Source organism: Mytilus trossulus, chromosome 4, assembly GCF_036588685.1.
Source record: "Mytilus trossulus isolate FHL-02 chromosome 4, PNRI_Mtr1.1.1.hap1, whole genome shotgun sequence".
Taxonomy (NCBI): Eukaryota; Metazoa; Mollusca; class Bivalvia; order Mytilida; family Mytilidae; genus Mytilus; species Mytilus trossulus.
In genome coordinates, this window is record NC_086376.1 from 81848942 (window position 1) to 81871354 (window position 22413).

The 22413-nt window shown below is 31.1% G+C and overlaps 1 protein-coding gene across 2 annotated transcripts in view; it reads left to right on the forward strand.

The window, feature by feature from the left end:
* LOC134716114 (1-phosphatidylinositol 4,5-bisphosphate phosphodiesterase epsilon-1-like) overlaps positions 1 to 22413 on the forward strand; it is a 73394-nt gene that overhangs the window by 26928 nt on the left and 24053 nt on the right. The window contains exons 1-9 of one of the 2 annotated variants that reach the window (XM_063578890.1): positions 2362 to 2489; positions 5275 to 5640; positions 10879 to 11028; positions 11548 to 11833; positions 14782 to 15038; positions 15796 to 15941; positions 16397 to 16646; positions 17449 to 17606; positions 21547 to 22291. In XM_063578890.1, coding sequence (XP_063434960.1) covers positions 2436 to 2489; positions 5275 to 5640; positions 10879 to 11028; positions 11548 to 11833; positions 14782 to 15038; positions 15796 to 15941; positions 16397 to 16646; positions 17449 to 17606; positions 21547 to 22291 — 2412 coding nt within the window. In that variant the 5' untranslated portion in view covers positions 2362 to 2435. Of the gene's footprint in view, positions 1 to 2361; positions 2490 to 5274; positions 5641 to 10878; positions 11029 to 11547; positions 11834 to 14781; positions 15039 to 15795; positions 15942 to 16396; positions 16647 to 17448; positions 17607 to 21546; positions 22292 to 22413 lie in introns of those variants that run through there. The other variant, XM_063578889.1, reaches the window with a different exon arrangement.

The window sequence follows — 22413 nt, forward strand, 5'->3', positions numbered from 1 at the left end:
TTTGTCCCCGCATATTTTTTTTCTTAAAGCTCTGTCATTGATATTTCTTTTTATTCTTATAATAATGGTTTTTTTTTTCTTGTATATAATCTTTGCAAAAGCTAATTTGGCAATATATGGAAATCTTTTGTTAATTTTTGTTTTTGCCCACATTCTTCAAAAGATTTTTTTCTCTCGCCGCAATATAGCCTTTTTGTGCTAATGCAGCGTAAAGCAACCAACAATCAATCAATCAATCAAAATATTTTTACAGTTAAAATACAAATCCTTGATTAGTATTGTTCCTACCATACCAGATTGCAATAAAACCTTAAAGTTAAAAAATTTTGAAAACCTGCCTGCAGTTGATTCTACATTATGAATCAAATATGTATCTCAATATTAAAAATAGAGTTGTAATTCATATTCTCTTGAATTGTATTTATTCATATATATACAGTTATATGAAAAAAAGTATTTGAAGCTTATCATATAATTTATAGTATTCCCACAAATTCTGAAACCTCTAAGAACTATGGTATACTTTTTTGTGTTGAAATGAATTAAACATTTATATTTACAAAGGAACAAATCCAAATACATTTGTTCAAATATTGATGTATAAAAGATGTTAGATCTTATATCTGTAACAGTGGTTATTTACCTTTAATATTTTGTAATCAAAAAGTAATATTTCAAATTTTCTGCCTGATTAACTATGCCAGATGACCTGTACTTTTAGGGTAGAAATATTGCAATATGCTGCTTTATATATTTGATTGAAATCAAAGCACCAGGGAAGATTTAACGTGATTAAACTCATTATGTTTACGTAAATTACGTTTTACATTAAATAGATTGCACTTCAATCACAACATCAAAGAATCTCTAATATTTGCATGATTGGAATAGATCTAATTTGAATATTATAAATTCATCAATTTTTCGTCAAATCATTGTTTTCAAAGTGATCCAAAAGAATTAATGAACTTTTAATTTTGGTTTCCAAAGCAGGGACACTTTACGATGTGCAAACATCCTAATTTTCTCCTGAAGTACCCATGGTAAATAATAAGGAAAAATGACTACATAAATCTCACCTTAATTGGCAAGTTGTAAATGACGGATAATAAATATTTGGTTAGGATTTCATGTAAATTGACTCGCCATTTGGTAATTGTTTAATAAAGTTCCTGTCAATATTTCCCCGATTAATCAAACGAATTTGAAGGAGTATGAAAACCTGTTGTTTGTAAAATATGCTAATGACGAGATCCTGGATTTCTTTCTTTTTGCTGGAAGTATAAAGTTAATCTGGTTCCAGGAGTTCATCAGTTATTCACGGATTTAGACAGTTTTAAAAGTTGTTTTTGGTGTGGATTGTATTGAAGACTTATTCACTTTCTTAAAATTCTATGGGTTAAAAGTGCAAAATAATAAGGATTGCATATCTCCACAGAATTTGTCATAATTTTTCAATAATTCAGGAAAGTTTTCATTGATTGACACATACATTTAAGAGAAAAATTAAAATATAACTGAGAAAAATATTGTTAAATTTTAGATACATGTTACCTGTGATGCAATAAAAAAACAACAATTTCAATGGTCTTCAGAAAAGTGATCAGTATTAAGAGTTAACATTTTAGATTACAGTTGTTCATGCTTTTAAGCAAGAGCATCTGTAACCATGAGCATTTGTTAATTTTTAAAGGTCAAGTTTTTAAAATTTAAGCTTTGGCTATCAATAGGGTTGTAGATTTGGTCAATCTTTTGTGTTGGATTTAAACACCGAAAAAATGTATTTGAGTAAAATTGTCTGATTCTTTGTACATCAATGCTTCATCAGACCATTTTAACGGATAATAGGTAAAGAAATGTTCCGATACACCAGGTGTATAGAATTATAATTTGGAATATGATACATTAAATCACATTCATTACCTGAATACTAATAATTCACAAAAGTTTGGATCTGTCGGAAATTATATTTGTGGTTTGTGACCAGTAAAAATGTTTAATGTATAGAGTTATTACAATGTTTACATATGTTGATTTTATCAAATTATCATTTTTATGAAATCCGTAGAAATTGACAGTTTGGGTCACTGGTTTTACTTAACGGCAAATAATTGAAGAAGGAAAATAATCAAAATATAGTACTTATCATGCTGGACAAAAGAGACCGCAAAAATGTACGGATTTAAATGGAAATTTTGTGACAGCTTTATTAGAATAAAACACGTGTTTTGATTTTCGTATCTTCTGTAGTATAGTACTAATAAATGTAACAGCAGTTGAATAAACAAACATTTTTTAAGGACAAATGTTATTGTGTTTGATGTCATCTCTATTAGATAAAGGATCATTTAGATATGGATTATAAACAGTATAGGATTATACATCTTAAATATAAAGGATATTACCAAAAATCAACATTATGATATATAAGCTAAATGGATAAAAAGTTCAGATACCTTAATAGGAAAGATAAAGTTCGCAAAAGACAGGTAAGTTATAGGTTTATAGTTTGAAAACATTCAGAGATCTTTTAACGTTATCTAAGTAAATTGTCTACTTATTTTAAAGAAATGTGTCAACTCTGCAGTGTTAGAATCATCCCTAATGTGTGGAGTGTGAAGATTGTTATTTATTTTAATTCAAAGCCCGTTGATTATTTTTTTTCAAACAATCATCATTTTTCAATTATCAGTTTGTGGCCTAAGCTTGTCCTTAAATAGCTTTTCTTTGGTAGAATTTCCAGTGGCAGATCCAAAATTTTTCATAATTGGGGGCCCACTGACTGACCTAAGAGGGGGACGCTCCAGTCACGCTTCAGTGATTCACCTTATAAGCAACCAATTTTTTTCCCAAAAAGGGGGGGCCTGGGCCCTCCCCCTCTTAAATCGCCTCTGATTTCAATTATGAACAGTTATGTCCTTGCAACAGGTCACCTGCAGACCCCTTGTAAGGAGTTGTTGTGAAGTTGATTTGATTTGAAGAGAGGGTGGCACGGTGGCACTCTCTTTACATGAATCATAAAATTATCGGATTGATGTCCCCAAACCCAAATCCCAAACATCTAAATCAACCCCCAACTTCAGCAAGGGTTTACACTTAGGAATCTGGAGAACTCCCAAAAAGGGGGGGGCCTGGCCCCCCCCTCTTAAATCGCCTCTGATTTCAATTATGAACAGTTATGTCCTTGCAACAGGTCAACTGCAGACCCCTTGTAGGGAGTTGTTGTGAAGTTGATTTAATTTGAAGAGAGGGTGGCACTCTCTTTACATGAATCATAAAATTATCGGATTGATGTCCCCAAACCCAAATCCCAAACATCTTAATCAACCCCCAACTTCAGCAAGGGTTTACACTTAAGAATCTGGAGAACTCTGGAGAATCAGATTTCTATATGTATATCCCTGTCTGACAAATCTTAGGGATTTTCCCCCCTGAACTGTTTTTATATCCATTTGTTGAATTTTTTTTAGGGGGGTGTTAGCCAATTGACATTAATTTTAATTAAGGGTAATACTGTAAGTTTGATTCATATTAAAGTTAAACAATAGTCAATATAAATGGAGCATTTTCATTGTTTTTACTTCTGAAGTAATTAGTTTTTATAATGAGCTTTATCCATTAACTTCATACATGAGGAACACCAGGTATCATTATTTTAAAATTAAAAATAATTTAAAAAAATGATAGTTTTACATGGTTCATGTCGTTCACATGTAAGAAATCATGTCACATTAATAAAATATACATTTATATTTGACAATTTCCAAACAGTATTTTTTTTAAATTAAAAAAATAGAATTTATGTTCACATAAATTAAAAATATTTATTGTTAGTAACAATTATATGATACCTTATTATAGACTACAATTTATTGATGAAGTTTTTTACTTTGAAGATATAACATATCACCTAAGAACTTATATATTTAGAAATTCCCTCAATGTTGCATTAATGTCTTAAAAAGAGCATGATTAATCATGTTTTAAGTGTTTTATTTTACTGGTACATGTATTAAGAAATGTACTTTTAATAGGATCTTTGGTTTAGTCTGCACTATGTATTTGATAGGATATGGTTTGAAAGGTAATGCTATGTATATGGTTTTAAGTAAGGATTAGGATTGGTAAGGTGAATTTTGTAATCCAAACAAGTTTATAGATAATTATGATCAAAGACTTTACTTTTGATAGGGATATGACTCTGCAATTCAATAAATATTTATTTATTGTATGATTAAACTTGTCTGAACATTTTTCTTAATGCTTTGGTACTGCTAGCTGTGTGGTGGTGCATTGTCAAAAGAAATCGGTCTCTGTGTAATAAATTATATGGCAGATGATGAAAGACAAATTTTAAAAGTTTGATGCAAATACATGTAATATTCATCTTGTCTGTGTATCTGATCTCAATCTTTTAATTACACCCTATCATAAACTACCTATCAGATCTCTGTGAGTCAAACTTATATCGCTTTTTCTCTTTGTAGTGTGGCTTTGGAATCTGCTATTCATTTTCCCATTTTGTGTTTCATAAATGAGCTTGAATAATGAAAGCAAAAGAAAAAACAGACATGCAAACAGAGACAATAATAACATACATATCAGAAAGCTTGCTTTGGTCGAGCCACAGTACTGTAGCAATTGATTTTATTTGCTTTCTGATTTATTTTTATTTGACAAAAACTCATGACATGAGATATTATTTTCCAAACACAAAATGGAACTTATTTTTGTGAAATATGTTATACAAATGAAAATTCATTTTGTTTATTTGCCATGGTATTGTTTTTTCTTCTTCAACTTATGATGCCAGTACAATCATAGAATTAAGAATGGAAACAGGAAATGTATCAAAGAGACAACAACTCAACTAAAGAGCAGTCAACGGCCACAGATAGGTCTTCATCCCAGCAAGAAAATCCTACACTATGTTTATCTAAATGGAGGCAATAGATAGCAATTTGAGACCAATGAAAACATCATAAGTTGAAGAAGAAAAAACAATACCATGGCATACTTTGCTGCTTGGTTTGTTTTAGAGATTGCACAGGAAGAAATTAATCTTAGATATGTTTTTGTTGTGTTTATGATTATTTTTGAGTCTGAAAACACTATCTTGGTTTGCCAATAGTTATACCTGGGTATAGATCTGGATTGTTACTGATTGCAAGCAAAGACACAATCACATGGAAATTTAAGACATAAACTTGAATACATAAAGAGACTTTCTGTTTAACAATTTAGTATTTGAATTTTTTTTTTTGTTCTTTTCAGCTTCAGAAATTGGTTGTGAGTGGAGAACTTCCATGTACCAAAGAGGAAGCAGCTACTTTAGCCAGTATCCAGCTACATATTGAAGAAGCTTGGCCAGAAAATGAGGCACAAGCAAACATTAAAGAAATTCATCAGAAACTACAATTCAGAATTAACGACCCACAAGAAAATCTACGTCGTAGAAAGGAACTTATACGTAGCAAATGTGCCAGCCGAATAACAAGTACTCGGAGGAGTAAAGGTAGAATCATCCGACAGTTGACCTGTATTAGCGACAATGAGGTGGATTCTAATGGTGAAATTGATCTGACCAAGTACCTTCCTCCAGATTTAGTATCCTCCAAAAAGATAGGATGGCTGATACAGGTAATTATAGATATTAGTTCTCAAAAGTTGCACATTTGAAATCACTGACAAAGTGTCGGTGAAAATTTTTTAGTACATCCCCGTTATGTTACCCAGGGTCATCAATGCTTTATTGTGTATATCTTTGGGTTCTCAATGCTCTTCAACTTCATGATTCATGCAGGTTTTTTACAATTTTTTTATTCGAGAGTCAGGGATGAGTCTTTTAATGCTGGTATATATGATAAGTTTATTGCTGTAGCCCTTAGAGTGGTTCTACACAAGCCTTTAATACCAGCCATTGATTGTCACGTGGCAGTTAGAGTAATTTTTGTTCTTTATTTAACTCTTAGCAATAAGCTCGCTCACTCACTCAGATACCATCTGCTCCCTGTTAACAGTTATTGCTTGTATTTTGGTTAAAAAACAGAAATCTTATTTAAACAATATTGCCTCCAAATCTACAGTGTTATTTCCCTATTTCATTGAGAAAACAAAATAACAAAAAAATTACTGTTCTAATTCTTAATTATGTAAGGTCATAATAATGTATGACATTTAGATTTTAACCACATATATATAATGTTATACATAAATAGATTAAGTTGTTCAAGGATAGAAATGATTGTTGTTAATGAGTCTATGTTAATTTTTACTTCCTGAATATCTTAAAAACAAAACAAATCTATACACTTAAAAAATATTAACAATTCCGTAATAGTTTACAATAAATTTAAAACAGATTATACATTAGACAGAAAAATAAAAAAAAAATAAAAGAAGTTTAGTTCCTATTCACTATCATGTTTCAAAACCATTTTCCATATAAAAAAAGTTAAAAATATATTTTGAAAGCAAGCCATATTGATCTATGATCATCTATCAAAAGGTATAATAATTCTCATAAAAATGAGAAAAGATGTATTAAATATTTTTTTATTGCAAACCAGACAAGATTCTTATCAATATAATTATGTTTAAATTTGATGTATTTTCCTTATATATGTGAACCAAAATAAAAGTATATATGCCTGATTCAAAGGTACATTATTTCATGAATTATAGATCCTTGACCTTTCCATATGAGTTTTAGCAAAGTACATCTGTACTCCTTTTACATCAAACATGAAACTCTTAGTTTCAGATAATTTGAATAACTGAATGAACTTCTTTATTTTTGCATGAAACATCTCTATCAAAATTGTAACACTAGAATTATCAGAGACTTTTCCTTATGGTACTAAAACTTCTTATTCTCCAATACATGTTTTTCACTTATTGACTGGGTATAAGGGGAATAGTAAGTTTATTGTCCCTGAGGTACAACTATTGCCCTGATGCGTAGCTGAGGGCAATATTTGTATCTGAGGGGACAATAAACTTACTATTCAATGAATATCCAGTCAGTAAGTGATTTATCTATAATACTAAAATTACGAAGTCCAATTTTTCAGCCGTCATCACGTAAAAACGACGAATCAAAGAATTCAACTTTATATATCACTAATATAGTACAAAGGTGTAGATTGAAAATTACACCACTCCAGGCCCTTTTGTTTTCCACGTAATTAATATTGCCAATAATTAAGAAGTTCCGGGTCGAGTCCGATACCGATACCAATAGTATATTCACCTGTTACCTATTACCTAATCTGTACGTTCCGCATCTGACAGGCGCACCACCAAACGGTGTATTCAGGGTTAATATGCTATATACACGGGTCATAATCACAGGGTTTACACTACTAAATTGTCCAATAGCTACCTATTGTAGTATTTTAATCAGTAAGACTTTCTAAGATAACAAGACTAAAAATGAGGAACAGTTTTCAATTTGTTAGTGGGCATACATGACGTAAAACAGCGAATCAAAGAATTCATCTTTATTTATAACTAATATAGGACAATGTTGTTGATTAAAAAATACTCCATTCCAGGACCTTTTGTTTTCCACATAATTAATATTACCAATAATTGATAAGTTCCAGTTCGACGGGTTCAAACAGAAAGATTTGAAAGCAGAGAAAAACTGTGTATCTTATAATCGGCATGACTTTATCAGATGACAATACTAATACTAAAATAAGGCTGCGCATAGTTATATACCTTAATTCAGTCACGGACCCGCGACATCACGGGTGTGTTCTAGTTATATTGAAAAAGACAACAGACAATAGATGTTGAGGCTACAACACCTATTGTAATAATATAAAATACAGAAACATAACCAAACTGTTTCACGTTTATTTCATATATAATCTGAATTGTAAGGCTACGTCCCAGGCTGATGTCATCCCTAGGTACAATAGATTAAATGTGATGTTGTAGTAACTCCAGCTGTATTCTTAACAAAATATCCAAACCCGACAGCAGCATTTGAAATTTCCTGAAATATAAGACGCTTGCAGTCAAACAGTTTCACAAGGTCAAATAGAAAATAGTAAAAATATTGTTTACTTATTTTATATAGAAAATTATGACTGCAGGTACAATAAATTCAAATGGTAACCAACACTTTAATAATATTTTCATATGCATATATATAATGGAAAAAGTAGGTTTTCTGTAAATGGAAAATGATCTGAAAGAGATTTTTTTAAAGCACAAGGCAAATTAGAGAGTATGTATGATGCACTTAGATTTTTAAACTTTTTACTTTTTTAGGAGATTTCAGATCAATATCTTTAAAATTTCTCTTCAATTGTCAATGTGAAAATTTACCTATAAAATAAACAAAATTTAAGTTATCATTCTGTTTAATCCAAACAAAGTTGTGATAAAACTAGTAACTGACCAGGTTATTTGAAAAAAATCTTGAACTTTATAACTGATATGGTCAGAGGTTAATTACTGAAAATGGACTTTAATTATGCCTTCAATTATGTAAGTACAAATGTAAGAATAAAGGGGATGTGGAATATACATCAATATGACAGTAACTCCACCAAAAGGCATTGTTGGAACATCTATCGGTAAACAACGTTTTCATCAAAATTATCTACATCATGTAAAGCTCTATAAATAGGCACAACTTCAGAAATTTTTTGAATAAATTTAAAAGACTTTTGAAGATCTGCCATAAGCACAAGTTCCTTAAATGACAAATACAATTTATGTAAAATTATGGTATGATTACTAATCAGACAACTATCCACCAAAGATCTGAAGAAGTAGATGAAAGCAATCATATGCAACCATACAGCCTTTAACATTTTATTGCTGCTCTTCATACTAAAATATGCAAGAAAGATACAAAATGTACCTGTGAGTTAGTTGTAAATAAATATTTCATTAATGCTAGTCTTTTTCAAATGATACTAATCTGTCTAGTTTTAATATGCTATAGTAAAGGCCTTTAGTTGATATATACTTTTTTCATTGATTATTTGAAAGTATTAGATGTTATCTGTGATTTTTATTATGTCCTTACTCTTTGTCTGAACCTGAAACTACAACAGAGTTTTCTGTAATGCTTTTCTCATTAGTTGAGTTTAAACATATCTTATTTGCTAAATTACTCATTATAATATGACGTCCTTATTACGCTTTGTAAACAAAGCTGTGTTCTAATGAGCTCAAAATATGTTTGACACATGTGCACGAACTTACTGTTTATATTAACGTTATTTCCATCGTTATCCTTTAAAATATATACATTTAAGCAGCTATTAAACATAAACTTTTATTATTTTTTTTTTTAATGAAACAACATATATTTACCCTGCTCTTAGCTTTTAAACTTATCAAATATGAAATGCAATGCACAGACTCCTTGAGGAGGAAACGGAAACAGCCAAACATTTTTACGGTAATTTCGTACTCTTCGAACTATAAAAATACTGTATTTGTCCTATTAGAATCGAAATAATTCCTTCATGTCATGCTCTATGCTCATTTTAACATGGGTAGGCATTATATTTGACCACATTTTACTACTCGCTAACACTCAGTGTAAAATATAACATATTATATACAAATATAATGCCTACCCATGTTAAAATCATCTTCGCTAGCCAAGGGTTACGATCCACTCCCGCTCTCTTCACCCTTGGCAGATTGAGCCAACATTTGTGATATCAATGTTGCGCCATCTATCGGAAGTTTAAAGTCACGCCCATTCCGAATAAATTATTCTTGACCAATGGTAGCACTTGAACTCTTCAATTTGGAGATAAAAAACACGGTAGCGTCTAGATTCTAACCACTTGGTAAAGCCGGAACGAAAATATATGTCAATATTCATGCATTTGTGCATGAAACATACACAGAAACTTCTATAAGTTGATTAAAAACATTCAAGTTGTCACTAAATATAGTCCTATGTTTAGTGATGTAAAGACTTGTTGCACAAACACGTGGCAATTGTTTACAAACATTTTCAACATTTACACGTGATCATGTTATAGGCGCTTTTTGATTGGATGCAGCGAGTATCTACTGCAACCAATAAAAATCCTTACCTTGTGTCTCCGAAATATTATCTCAATCCGCCAAGGGTGAAGAGAGCGGGAGTGGATCGTAACCCTTGGCTAGCGAAGATGTGTTAAAATGAGCATAGAGCATGACATGAAGGAATTATTTCTTAATTAGTGCATGTTGATTTTTTGGGGTCATTGCAGTGTTTAAGGATGTAAATAATTTTTCTTAAATTACTTTATATACTGTTTAAATGAGAAAATATCAGCTATCTTAAAATGTCTTTTGAAAGATATTGTTTAGTAAAGATAGATATCAATTCATAATCAAAGTACATTTTGATAAGTTAGTACTTGAAAATATTGGAGTACAATGTACTACTACCTTGTATTAAGATCACATTCTAGTTTTGTTGTGAATTACTATACAGATATCTATGAAAATACTTTTATAAAATACTTAGTTAGGCAAGGAAAGAATACTATGTTAATTTTTTGGTTGTCTAGATGGACCAGAGCAGATAAGTCACCTCAATATAATGGCCAATCTTTTGTACCTGGTCATGTACCGAACACTCAAATGACTGCAGAAGCTTTTGAAATGACCATAGAGAGTTTAACTTTTGCAATCATTTAGATATCACAGTCTAATGCAGCTTTTGGCTTATATTGTTATTTTAAAAGAGATTTATAAAATACAACAGGAAAAAAGAATTATGTGGAAGCCCTTAGACTATAACCTCCTTTAAACTCTTGTATCACATAACAACATCTAACCAAACTCTTTAGATACTAATTACTAGTAACCTTTAATAATTATTAGTGGTTTTTCTTCAATTTACAGGAAAAACAGAAGAAGCTATGGCACACACCTCATTATGACAGTGAAATCAAGTTAAAACAGCACTATATAAAGATTTGTAAAAACTTACCTGCTCATGGCTGTAAACTTTACCAAGTCAAAGAATTACTCAGAGGAAATGCTCAGAAAAAGGTAATGTTAGTTTGAATATGGTTTTCTAAAAGGCCTGTATATAAGATTTTAAGGTATATATAGTCTTTCACAAATGACAATGATACATTCATAATTTAGGATTGAAGGACAGAAAGAATAGACTTAAAACATGCTTAACGGAACATGTGCTTTGGTTATTAGTTTAACATTTTTTGTGCAAATTTGTAACAGAAATAAGAATATATGTAAACTTGTAAAGGCTCATTGATTTCAAAATTCAACAATAAAATTGAGAATGGAAATGGGGAATGTGTCAAAGAGACAACAACCTGACCAAATAAAAAACAACAGCAGTATTTTAAATCTTTCAAAAGACCTACATTAGACATCAGTATTTACATCTTTGTCCTACATATTTGCATTGGGACTTCTTGTATTTACTGGAAAACTTAAATTTCTGTACATTATATATCAGTTGCAAGATTGCTGTGAACAAAGAAAGCATCATTTATTTCTCTGTAATGATATAAATTACAAATAAAAGTTTCAATATTGCAGATTACAAGAATGTTTGGGGTTGGCACTGACAGAGTTGTCCTTCTTGACAACAAATCCAAAATTCTGGCCAAGTCACATAGTATTAAAGAGTTACAAGATTTTAATCCAGGCAGTGGGAAATATCACGATGGACTTGACTTAGAATTCAGGGGAAGTAAGCCATGGAATCTTACAATGTCCTCATTAGAAAATCTGAAGTCTGTGACAGCCGTATTATGGGATGCCTTAGACATGGATGGTAGATATCTCAATAATGGGACTTTACGTAGAGATAGTTTTGACTTCGGTAAGTTCTATAAAAAGGGTTGGTTAGTTTTAATGGATTTACTGGAAAATAGCAACCAAGAGTTTAAGTTATAAACAATAATATAGTTCTCAGATAAAGTTGCATAACTGAAAAAGTTTTTCGCCTCAATTATTCCATATCAAAGGAAACAAATGCTAAGAAATTTGAATCTACAGAAGAAAAATAAAGTTTTTATTGAACCAAGGAAATTGAAGCTGCAAGTTTGAATGAATTCACAGCATTGAAATCAGCCAAATGGAACAGTGAGTTTGCTGAGAAATCCTCATAAACAATAGATACTTGTTCTGTCTTCTTTGGAAATACATGTAGTTCTAAAAACAACAGAGATCTGATCTGTAAACAAGCAATTAGTTAAAAAAAATATATGATTTCCCAACTTTTGGCAGGACAAAGTGCTAGACTACAAATTGAGGGGATGTAAAGTAACATTGAGATTGATATGAATAAGAAAAGGAAATGTCCTGATGCCACATCACAAGGTTCAACACCATGGACATACATGTGTAACCCATGAATCATATAAATATGAAATATGGGTCAGATTTTTTAATTTTTCAAAATCTTTGAAACCACTTTACTCCCTATCAGTAAAGTAAAAATAAGATAAAATGGCAAAAAAATCTCAGTTTTGACCGTTAGAGATAAATCTGTAGTGTTGAATCAGTAAACAAAGACTCATAAAGAGTCTTGTCCTCCATTGGTAATCTCAATGTCTAATTTAGTTCTTAGAGTTAAAACATTTATTTATTGTACTTGAGAAGTAAAGAGATCATAAAAGCTAATAGGATTTTGACCACTTGACTAGGGCAGAAGTGTGTTTGAATATTTCATGATATCAAATTGTACATATTTGTATTATGATATTAAATTGTATAGCTTATCTTCACACTTTTGTTTTGGTTTTCACATACTTTCTTGTTCAAACACAGATAAAACTGAAGTTTTTTTTACAATATCACTTTACCTTCGTGATTTTGACTTTAAGTAAAGTCAATATTCATTTTAATATTATGAATTTACTTGTAATGTTTAATAAATCTTTGTCAAATGTTGCAAAATGAATGTAAATCAGAAATATGATCTGTCTTGAATGAGTTTGTCTTCTTTGGAAATTAAGAAGTCAAGTTGTTTGGTACAACTCTGAAATGAATAATAAAAGTCTGATTTAACAGAAAAAAGATTAGGAAAACAATACAAAGAGAAGAATGAAAATAGAAAAAAGTGTATGTTTATTATGCTTTACTTTGAGCTACTGGACATAAAAAGATAAGCCTTTCTGATAATATCCTGGTATTAAAAAAAGATAATTGTTTTTTTTTAACAACCATTAACTCAATCCATGAACACACACTAACAAAATAAGAAAGAACTGAACAATTAAGGGTTAAAATGGTGAAATAGACATTATCAATATTTCACTAGTTTTGTAAACCACTTGATGCTGTCCTCAACTATAATAGAGTAAATATGTGTCAAAGCTTAAAGCCACAGGGGGGGGGGGGGTTAACTTCCTATTATTGGGTATACAGGGATGTGCCAAAAATATGGATCATAATTTTGGAAGATTTTATATAAAAATGACCTTCCTTTTTTAATGACATCCTATATCAAAATGCATTTACGTTTGATAACTGTATATTGATTTGGGGTACAATCCATGCGTATTTATAAACGATAAAATATATGTGCACCAAACGATGTCAATTCATATATAAAAACTTAAGGGGAGCTGGTATATTTATGAATTATGAGTGATGATGAGTTAGTGTTTATATAAGCATGGGTCATATTTTAAATATTGTATATAATATAAAAAAGAAGATGTGGTATGATTGCCAATGAGACAACTATCCACAAAAGACCAAAATGAAACAAACATTAACAATAATAGTTCATTCTTTCTTTAAAATTTATATAACTATAGGTAATGAATTTCAGTGAGTGTTATATTAAAATGAGTATGTTTTTTGAGGCAAAAATGGCACACCCCTACCAACAAAATATCGAAGTTACCACCGTGCTTAAATCCTTAATACAGATATATTTTACTTGCCATAGATGGACCCTTCTTTCTTTCTTTCTTTCTTTGTTCATTATTTATTAAATGAAAAACAGTCATAGTGAACATTAACTACTCATCTTTCCAGAAAACCTGGTTTCAACTTTGGTTTTATGGATATTCATATTGGTCAATTTAGATTTTCTCTGCATTATGCTTTGTGGTACAGGTAATCATTGTTAGTTTTTGTCTATTAGGTATCTTCCATCTTTTGCCAATGTTTCAAATGTTGTTTAGAATCTAAACTTTAGATATAATTGAAAAAAATGGAAAAACATGTGTCGTATGCAGTACATGTACCTAAAAGCTCCCTTTATAAAAATGTTAGACAGTGATTCATAAATAAACTAGTTCTGGTCACCTGAAACATGTTTATTTCATCCTTAAATCCATACTAAAATATGACAGTTGGAGTAATTGCATTGAATTTGATACATTTCTGTCAATAATTTGGTCTTCATTTTGTGTCACATTATCATTCATTCAGAAAGTTGTATTTTCTGTTATTAGATAGTAATATTGACTTGACCATTATCAAGGAAAATATTGTTGTCTTACTTTTAATAATAATCCATGGATCACATTTGCTAAGAGTATATGTTTTTCTCCACCCATCCAACAGTCTTGTTACCTAGATAATGCTTCATGTCTTATTATTGGTGGGTTACAAATTTTCATGGATTTTATTGGTATTTGTGAACCAAAAATGTAAACTTCATGGAAATATAAATTTTCTATAGGCTTGTGTGTAGAATTTGGTTAATTTTCCTCAATGTGTAAAAATTGGTACCCCCACAAAATTAACTAAATTTTAAAAGATGAGTTACCATAAAATCAATAAAAGTAGAATAATTTTTTTTTCTTTCAGATTTCCATTGTAAACCTTCACTTTTACGACCAGCCATCCATGGAGGCTCTCGGTACTCAAAGGAATTAGAACATCTCAGAAAGAGGCTACATTTCCCAGAAGAAGTTGCTATCATGTTAACCAATGTGGAACATGGCTTGTTTAACAGTATTTTACCGTCACACTACATTCGACAGGTTACTACTGACCTGACACGTGGATCTGTTGTCAACAGGAAGAACTCCAGTGTGGAAGATCTCATACAGAGATTTAATGAGGTCAGATAATAAAATAAGATATTATTATTATGCCCCACCTACGATAGTAGAGGGGCATTATGTTTTCTGGTCTGTGCATCTGTTCGTCTGTTCGTCCGTTCGTCCGTCCGTCTGTCCTGCTTCAGGTTAAAGTTTTTGGTCTAGGTAGTTTTTGATGAAATTGAAGTCCAATCGACTTCAAACTTGGTACACATGTTACCTATGATATGATCTTTCTAATTTCAATGCCAAATTAGAGTTTTTACCCCTAATGTCACGGTCCACTGAACATGGAACATGATAGTGCAAGTGGGGCATTCGTGTACTGGGGACACATTCTTGTTTAGTCTTGGTTTAACTCATAACATGATTCTTACAAGAGGAAATTTTGATGAGTGTGTAACTGCTTTATTCAATGCATACAAAATAGAGGCAATAGATACCAAATGGATATTCAGACTTATCAGTCAAAATCTATTTGTCAATGTCATGGCAAAAAGACAAGAAAAACAGAACACAAAACAAAATACATAGAAACAAAGAATAAATAAAATGAACTTCATTAAAATCCTAGAGTGATTGATCTAAGTGCTCTGGAAGGGTAACCAGATCCTGCTTCACACAAACATTGAAATGTTTACCTTCTACATATTTCCCTTGAAGATGCCAACTGCCAACACATTGAAATTAGAAGCACACTAAAATAACAACTTGACAGTATCCAATCAATGCTCCTTTATCATTAAAACAGGAAATAATTCATGATTGTTTATTTTAGGTTAGTTCCTGGGTTACACAACTGATCATCACTCAGCCTACATTTGAGAACAGAAAAGCTATTTTGTCATGTATCCTCAGACTTGCTTTCTATTGTTGGTGTATTGGTAACTTCAACACAACCATGGAAATTGTGGCCGGACTCAAGTAAGTTATCAAAATGTTAGCCTAAACTTAAATGGAAATAGTGGCCAGACTAAAAAAGTTTTCACACAGTTACTCTGAACAACATATAGTGGCCAAACACAACTAAGTTTTCACACAGTTACCCTTAAGTTTAAGGAAAATAGTTACCTATGAAAAATCTCAATGATGAATGATAAATGGAGATAAAACCAACCCATAAACATGCTTTATGAAATGCATCTATTGAAAACTAAAAATTTTGTGTGTCTAGATTTTGTTGTTTTAAAAAAATCCTTGATAATTGTCAAGCCTCGCATGATTTACCTTGAAAAATTTTGAGGTGATGAAATGATAAAAATCATAGAAATTGCTATACAATCATTATATTTATGTTGATTTTATATTCCTTAATCTCAGGCAGTGAGTAAAGTTTATTGTTTGGTATACTGTAGATAAGGTTCTGATTTTCATTTCAGATCAGAAAAACTGAGACCTTTTTGGTTGTCCATACCTGAAGAAGATTTGTCCACACTTCATTTCCTAGTCTCTGCTTTGTTGACCAGACAAATGACCAATGAATACAAAGAAGCTCTGAGTCGATCTCTTGATATCCCAGAATGCAAAGTTGTACCATTTTTCGGAGGATTCTTGAGAGATTTACGTGCATTGTTTATAACGCTTCCAAGTGTGATTGTGTTGCCTGCTGAAGAAAACCAGTCCCTCGAGGTATGATTCAACTTGTTGATCTGCATATCAATTTCATGTTTATATCTAATTTCATCTTTTGTTCATGAATAATGAACTTGCATATTATTCTAATTTCATTTTATATAAAAATATGAAGAGTAGTATGAATGCCAATAAGACAATAACATAAATGGTACCATTTTTTTCTGCCCTAGATTCGCATTTCGACAATCAATGTCTCTTCAGTAATACTATTGGTCATAATATTTAAAATCTGAAGCTTATTATGAAGAGCTATGAATAACAAAAAAGGATTAAAAAAAAAGGTATTTTAGGCTCCTGCTCTGCTGTGCAGTCATTATACTATTATCTGATAAGCTTGTACAATATACCTGGAAAACCCAATGTTGGTAGAAGCCATGAGCTTGGTTTCATTAATATATAACCAACTCTTCCTTTATTCAGATTGTCTGCTAGACAGTCATCTTCTATCAATATTTACATATAATTTAATTTTGGATGTAACACTTCTTCTGATTGGCTGACGTTATTTTGTGATGAGCCCATAGACATATTTTAGTCATGTGACCATGACTTCATTAACGTTTTTTCATGGTTTTCTATGGTTTAAAATAGAATTTAGAATTAAATTATAAGAAATGACTGTAATATTTTTTCTTTCTATTTGAAATAACATTAAAAATGTGGTGCACACTGTTAAATAACCCGCTACGCGTGTTATTCAGTGTGCACCAAAATTTTTATGTTATTTCTTCATAGACAGAAAAAATATTACAGTCATTCCTTAAATATAAAAATATTATCATTTGTTTTGTAACAGTTTATATCTGACTACAATGGGGAAGATAGATTCATGACAAGGATTGGAGTCGGAGGTCTACTGAATATGGATAAGCTAAAACAAGCTCATATTGTTTTAAGTGATATAGCTTTATTTCATAGCCACGGTCAGAGGAGAAGAGAAGAAGACTGTCAGAGGTAAACATTAAATATAAATTCATAAGGGATGGCACTTGGATAACCTTCTATAGATTTTATTGTTAATTTTTTTCTCGTAATAAAAATCAGTGTCAATTTTAATTTCACTATTGGCTAACAACTTTTAACATTAAAATTGAGAATGGAAATGGGGAATATGTTAAAGAGACAACAAACCTACCAAAGAGCTTCTATCAAAAATGGTTGAGATTTCTGGTAATTATTTCAAAAGTGTTCAATAAAAAAAAGACATTATTAATGCATGACAGCAAAGGCTATCAGCGTCATTAATTTTTTTTTCTAATTTAATTTAAACATATTTATTTAGAGTGGATTGGGAAACAAGTTTTGCAACTTATATTATGGTGAGTTGAATAACACCTGTATCACTCAGATTACAATTCTACCTTCACATCTAAGTTTGTATTTAGCCTATTAAATACTTATTTAGCCTTGAGAATTGAAAGGTCAGTTTCCCATTCATACAATAGAAGTTGATAAATTTTTACACCCCAGTTCTATTGTTATACTTCAAAGTTTCTATTTTTGAAACACGTGTAAATTGAATAGATCTATTGTTACGAATAACAATGGATTTTGACCACAGGCTGTGACAAGCGGGGTTTCTGGAAACCCCTGCTTTTACATCCCGCAAACAAAGTCCATTGTTATTCGTAACAATACAAATTGATTATTCTTTAAATAGCATGAACACAGGAAATTACTTACAATATGTTCACTACAAATTGTTTCAAGATGTTAAAAAAAACATTTAAGGAAATTCCAATAGCGAAAACAAAATTAATAAGCATTTATTTTGAATGAAAAAAAAATCCTTTCAATTACTTCTTTGCTGAAAGTAATATTTTTTATCCCAGTCATATGTTTCTATTAAAAAAAAGAGGGATTCTAGCTCTCGACCCCGCCCCCCAGTTATCCAGTGGCCGATCCGGGGTAGGGGTTCCGCGGGTTGGACCAGATTTAAAAATCAATGTATTTGACTTATTTGAACCCCCGCCCCTTTCTTTTGAGTTGGGAACCCCAGCTGGATCAGTCCCTCTTCCGCAAAAGAGAGAGTTACGAAATATTAAATCTGTATCTTTGTATGCTGAGCGGGCGTACCTGGAAGTCGGGCTTCTACTGCAGACACAGTTATCCCTTAGTAGGTCCGAATATGAATGTTTATTCATTCTCGAGAAGAGGGGGCTTTTTCTCCCATAAAACCTTAAGATAGAAAATATAGTTATGATTACCTTTATTAAACTGATACAGGTAAGTACTTTGGGTTTTAATATTGCCTTTATCTTTTAAATTAGTCTCATCTTCCAAATCCAACGCTTACTAAGAAATGTCGTCCGTCTCATACCCTTCCATATTGACAACTGAATACAAGGAGCATGACGTTTTTTTTTTTTTTAATATGAATACACGATACGGTCAACCTTGACCTGCTGATCCATATCAACCCAAGGATTTATTTGGAATATGCAAAACAACCTTGACATTGGTAAAACATGCTCACTTGTCAAAGTGTGAACGAAGATGACCAAAAAAAGGTTACTAGTGGGTTTTTATGTAATAACAAAAAAATCTTATAAATCATGGTTTGATATTGTCAATAAAATATATGCTATCGGGTTTTTTTTTCATTTGATAATCAATGTTAACAATATAGAGTTTAAAATTGGGTGTAAGTTAGTTATACACCTCGGAATACGGCATGTCTGGATAAGAAACCCCTACGGCCTCCGGCCGACGGGGTTTCTTATCCAGACATACCTTTCCCTCGGTATATAACTATTACGGAATCATGCCATTTACCTTGTCCAAAATTAAGGTCACTTTATTGTTATTGTGATAATTGTTAAAGTACAAAAGAACCCTATATTCTGACCAATACTTAAAACTTTTTGCATCTTGATTTTATTTTAAAAATCTGTTAATGTTGAGTTTTAGGGGTTATTTAAGGTTATATTAAATTGCATATTTCTTTACATGGTAGTTTTTTTTTCTTCAGATATTAAAAAAAACCTATCTGCTTGACTTTTATAGAAATAGACTATGCTTGCAGGTTATCTATTACACTGTCTTGTATTTAGTTTACACCAAATCTGACAAATTATTATTTAGTTGCAAAATATTTTAAATGAGACCTGAAATTTTAAATGTGCATTGAACAATATTGAAGGTTAAAATAATCATAAAAACTAGAATGAAGAAACATCTTGGTCCCAAAAAAAACATCATCAACCAGGATATAAAATTCCAAATATAAATTTATCATTGTTTATTATACTAATATCAGTTGAAATCTCAAGCCACTGTTTTTTATGTTTACAATTTAGGTCATGTCCCAACAGAAAATCAATAAATATGACATTGCAATGTACTCTTAGCACAAACACATAAGGTCACTGTGAAATATACAACTAGGGCAAGAAACTATCAGTTATATCAGACCAGTTTGACCAGATGTTTAGTTTAAAACCAGTTTTACTAGATGTGTCCTATATATTGACAATGTAAATGACATGAGGACCTGCCTGGGTTTTTTAATATCTGTATTCTTTAAATTTTTATGGCATTTTCCTTTTAACATGTTTAATAGCCTTAAAAATAGCTCTCATTCTGTAAAATGTTCATGAAAATGATTTAACTATATAGTCTTTTTGTTACAAGATTATTTATCAATTATGTACATTGATCTTTATATTATCAGTATTGCATTACAGTTACTAAAGTTACCTTTTCAAGTTATTTTGCACATTTATTATTTATATTTTTGCACCACAGTATTCTCTACATTTTATTTTATTGTTCATTTTCTCTTTTCTCTTATTTTTTTGTTGCTATTACATGTATTCTCTATTCTGTAAACCCCATTCTGACCCTCATAGGTAAACTTCTATTGTATGAATGGGATAAACTGACCTTTCAATTCTCAAGGCTAAAGAAGTATTTTATAGGCTCAATACAAACTTACCTGTCAAGGTAGAAATGTAATCTGAGTGATATCGGTGTTTTTCAAGTGACCATAATCCCTTTCCACTTTGTGAATGGGAGTGCTGTCTTGTAGCGGCATTAGCCTACTCTTTTTCGAAATCTACAAGGGGGTCTTTAACGTGCAAGAGATATGGCACTCTCTTAACATGGGTCAGCTTCATTAGAATGATTCAGCTCAAGGTTAAGGGGTCTGAAAATGCCAAACACAAAATATGTGTGAGGGAGGGCATGAAAGCATCAGGTATTTATTGTTTTGGGTAAGGGAGATAATCACTGAGAATATTGAATTATTTGTAAAATATTGTAAATGAGCACACAAGTTTTTAAATATGAAAAAAAACTAATGCAAGTTAAGGGTGGAACTGGAAACAAATAATTACACAGTATAACATAGAATGCAATTGCATCTATCAAATTTAATGTTATGTTTTACAATGTTGTTTATTCAATTGATAATGGATATGTCAATGCTTGATAAAGGGAGACAAATCATAAATAAAACAAAACATACATTGCAAATTCAATGAAAGGAAAGGTGTGCAAATGACATTATCCCCAAGATTAAATAAAACAAAAAAACATATGACTTGGAATATATCTTAATTTTACAGTATTAAAAAAAAATCTGATGTAGGGTACTTACCAATAACAATTTAAAAGTATCAATAAGCAACAAATTTGATGGGTAATATATCATTAGACTTAAGATTGGATCTTTGAATTGACAATATTGTTGCTTGCTTAATTTTGAAGTGGCAAATATTTCATACATATTGAGGACCAACAAGAAAATTAAGAAATGTAAATATGATATTGAGAACTGGATGTCAATAAAAATGTTTCATTTCAGTTTTTAAAAAATATTTGCATTGATGTTTTCTTCTTTATTGGTGAATTTTCATGTATGATAATTTTGCTATTTCAAACTATTTTACAGTATGGAGGCTTTTGAGGAATATGATAATGATTGTGAAAGTGATTATGACCTTGACCTTGATTCTTATCAGCCAATAAAGGAAATTTCGGCAGACCATGAGTTCATGTTAATAACTAGAAAAATGGCTAAAATAGATTCTCAAACGTTACAGAGCTTACACCACGGAACAACCGTTGTAAGAGTGGAGGAAGACAGTAATAGGTCATGCATGTGCTACCTCAAACTGGAAATTGACAATTCGACCTTGACTTGGAGGAAACAGTCATGGAGTTCTCTCAGTGCAAGCTCTTCAACATATCCAGACTTTGCTTTAAAAGGTGAATCTGATTCCAGTTCAACACAGGTTTTATGTATGAGGTATTCAGGTGGTGAAGATGTTTATGAGACTTTGGAAGAGGGTTTTATAGATTTACGTCTAGTCAAAGAAGTTTCAAGGAAAAATGACTTAACTATGAATGATCTTGGAATCATTATGAAAAGACATAGCATGGAAAATTTGGATTCTCAGAAAAATGTCATATCAATTCTATACGGTGCCAGTTACTCAGAAAATCGTAAAATTTACTTTGTTGTTCCCAAATTCACTTGTAGAATGTGGTACTCAGGTTTAGTACGTTTAGTCAGAGCAGCCAGACGACTTTCATGGCAGACAGATAAACGTGTACAATGTTTGAAAGTACAGTATTTACAATTGTTTTATGAGAATGAGAAATGTCTAGGACCAACTCCTGCTGAGGCCATCAAGGTAAATTATACACTGAGATCTTAAAGATGAAGATGTGTTAATGGCCTTATTCTGCAATAAATCAAAGTATAAATATTCAAGTAAATTAAGCAAAAAATATAATTTTAAGTTGAAAAGCATTT